Here is a 2500-nt window from a genome sequence, read left to right on the forward strand (position 1 = left end):
GCAAAGGCCTTTTTACCATAGTGCATCACGCTCTTGTAGTCGTAGGATATGTCTGTGAGGGTGTATCTATTGTCCAGTCGGAAGTTGTGGCGTTGCTCTGCAATTATAATGAACGAGGAATTAATCCACGAAGAATGGCGGTCAAAATAACGATGAATATAGATGACGTGCAAAAGTTACAATCATTATCTTTCGTTGGGTGAAATAAGCTCGGAGAGACATGTGTGAGTAGTGATGATTCTCCAAATAAATATTTGCTGAAAAATCAGAGATAAGGATATGTTATGTGTAATCAATAATTATACATATATATATATATATATATATATATATATATATATATATATATATGTATATATACACTTTTATACTGTATATATACATATATATATATACATATGTATATATATACAGTATATATATGTATATACATGTATGTGTATATATATCTATCTATCTATCTATATATATATATATATATATATATATATATATATATATATATATATATATGTCATTCCTTTCATAGATATTTAGCATCGAAGAGAAATTTACAATTCTACCTTAAATTAAATGTAACGAAAAAAAAACCAACTATTAACATGATAGATAAAAGTTAATAATATAGAATAATAATATAGAAGCGAATAGCCTATAAACGAAACTACTAATTATTTCAATTAAGACATTAAAGAAATTCATCAGCACCTACCCAATGCACCTGTGAAAGTCACAGATGTATTGCTTCTTGTTTCAAAGTATTTGTTTGACTACTCTAACATGTGTTTATCAGTTGGTATACATTAATCTGTATTTGCCTTTGGATTATGTATATATCGTTAATTTTGTTCGTTAATTTATTGATTTTAAAACTGTCCTTAATAGCTTAAAACGTCTTTTTTTTTTTTTTTTTTTTTTTGAAGAGCATAGCTGGAATAAGAAGAATACGAATAATGACATGTATAAAAGAGACTGGAAGTGACAGTTCACCTTTGAAATTATAAAGTCGACCCTTGAAAAAAAGAAACCATATAGAAATAGCGAGATATAATGAAAAGAGGGAGTGAATTGTATATGAATATATAAATAACGGTTTTTTATTGCAATATAATTACCTATCTACACTTTATAAAATGAAGACGTCTGAAACCAAATAATTATTTGGCTATAGTAAAGATGATAATATTAGGAATAAGAATCATAATTATAAGAAGAAGAAGAAGAAGAAGAAGAATAAGAAGAAGAGGAAGAAGAAGAAGAAGAAGGAGATTGTAACAATCATGACACTTGTAACAAGGACAATAACACACAATGATAATCCCCAAAACACAGTACTGTACTCATTAAATAATTGTATCAACAAGAAAGCATAAAACACATTAGGCACGCCACCTTCAATCCTACTCGACCTCTCTTGATCGAAGTGGTATATTATGCCCATTTAGTTAGCTAAAATGCCTATAAACTAACTGCCATAGTACTAGAAAACTCATCCTTACGCACTCCTACATCCTATTTGGAGGTAAAAGATTGTATAGTGAAAAAGGACTCTTACCTCGCTCGATGTTATTCCATTTAATTTCGATGAAGTCGTTCCTGTCTGGTCGGTTGTGCTCGTGGAAGAATCCTGCGGCGTGTAGGACTTCGTGAATGACTCCTCCGACGGATCGACAGCCGTTTCCTAGACCCACGATCACCTGGTGGAGGATGGAAGGATGATTGAATGGATCGAGGGATGATTTATAAGGTAGAAAAAAAGATAAGAGTTTTTTTTTTCGTCTAGGGATGAGCTTTTGGTGTATAGATGTGATCATTACATACACTGTATAATATATATATATATATATATATATATATATATATATATATATACTGTATATATGTGTGTGTAGTATATATATATATATATATATATATATATATATATATATACATATATATATATATACATTTATATATATATATATATATATACATATAAATATATATATATATATATATATGTATATATATATATATATATATATATATATATATATATACAAATATATATGTGTTTGTGCGTGTGCAGTATGTAATATACATATATATATATATATATATATATATATATATATATATATATATATATGTATATATATATATATATATATATATATATATAAATATATATATATATATATATATATATATATATATATGTATATATATGTATACTGTATATATATATATATATATATATATATATATATATATATATATATATATAAATATACATATACTGTATACATACATATATGGTATATCCAAATTGAAATCCCCACAAAATAAAGTTGAATGGCCTATCCCAGTGAGTAAGTGGACTAAAATCTGGGAATAGGGAAAAATCTCTAAAATCTTTACCGCTTTGTTAGAAGAAGGGTATCCTAAGGAAGAAGTCCAGCATCCACCGTCGTGGTCTTTGATATGCAAGTAACGTTGCTCATCCGTTCGACTCTGG

General features: G+C 27.2%; 1 protein-coding gene across 1 annotated transcript in view; it reads right to left on the reverse strand.

The window, feature by feature from the left end:
* The window catches only part of LOC137629581 (uncharacterized), a 13263-nt gene that overhangs the window by 1080 nt on the left and 9683 nt on the right, over positions 1 to 2500 (reverse strand). Inside the window, exons 4-6 of the mRNA XM_068361023.1 lie at positions 2404 to 2496; positions 1556 to 1697; positions 1 to 97 (exon numbers count right to left, since the gene is read on the reverse strand). The exon at positions 1 to 97 is cut by the window's left edge and continues 4 nt beyond it. Of these exons, the coding sequence (XP_068217124.1) occupies positions 1 to 97; positions 1556 to 1697; positions 2404 to 2496 (332 nt within the window). The remainder of the gene's footprint in view (positions 98 to 1555; positions 1698 to 2403; positions 2497 to 2500) is intronic.

This window comes from Palaemon carinicauda, chromosome 37, assembly GCF_036898095.1.
Source record: "Palaemon carinicauda isolate YSFRI2023 chromosome 37, ASM3689809v2, whole genome shotgun sequence".
Taxonomy (NCBI): domain Eukaryota; kingdom Metazoa; phylum Arthropoda; class Malacostraca; order Decapoda; family Palaemonidae; genus Palaemon; species Palaemon carinicauda.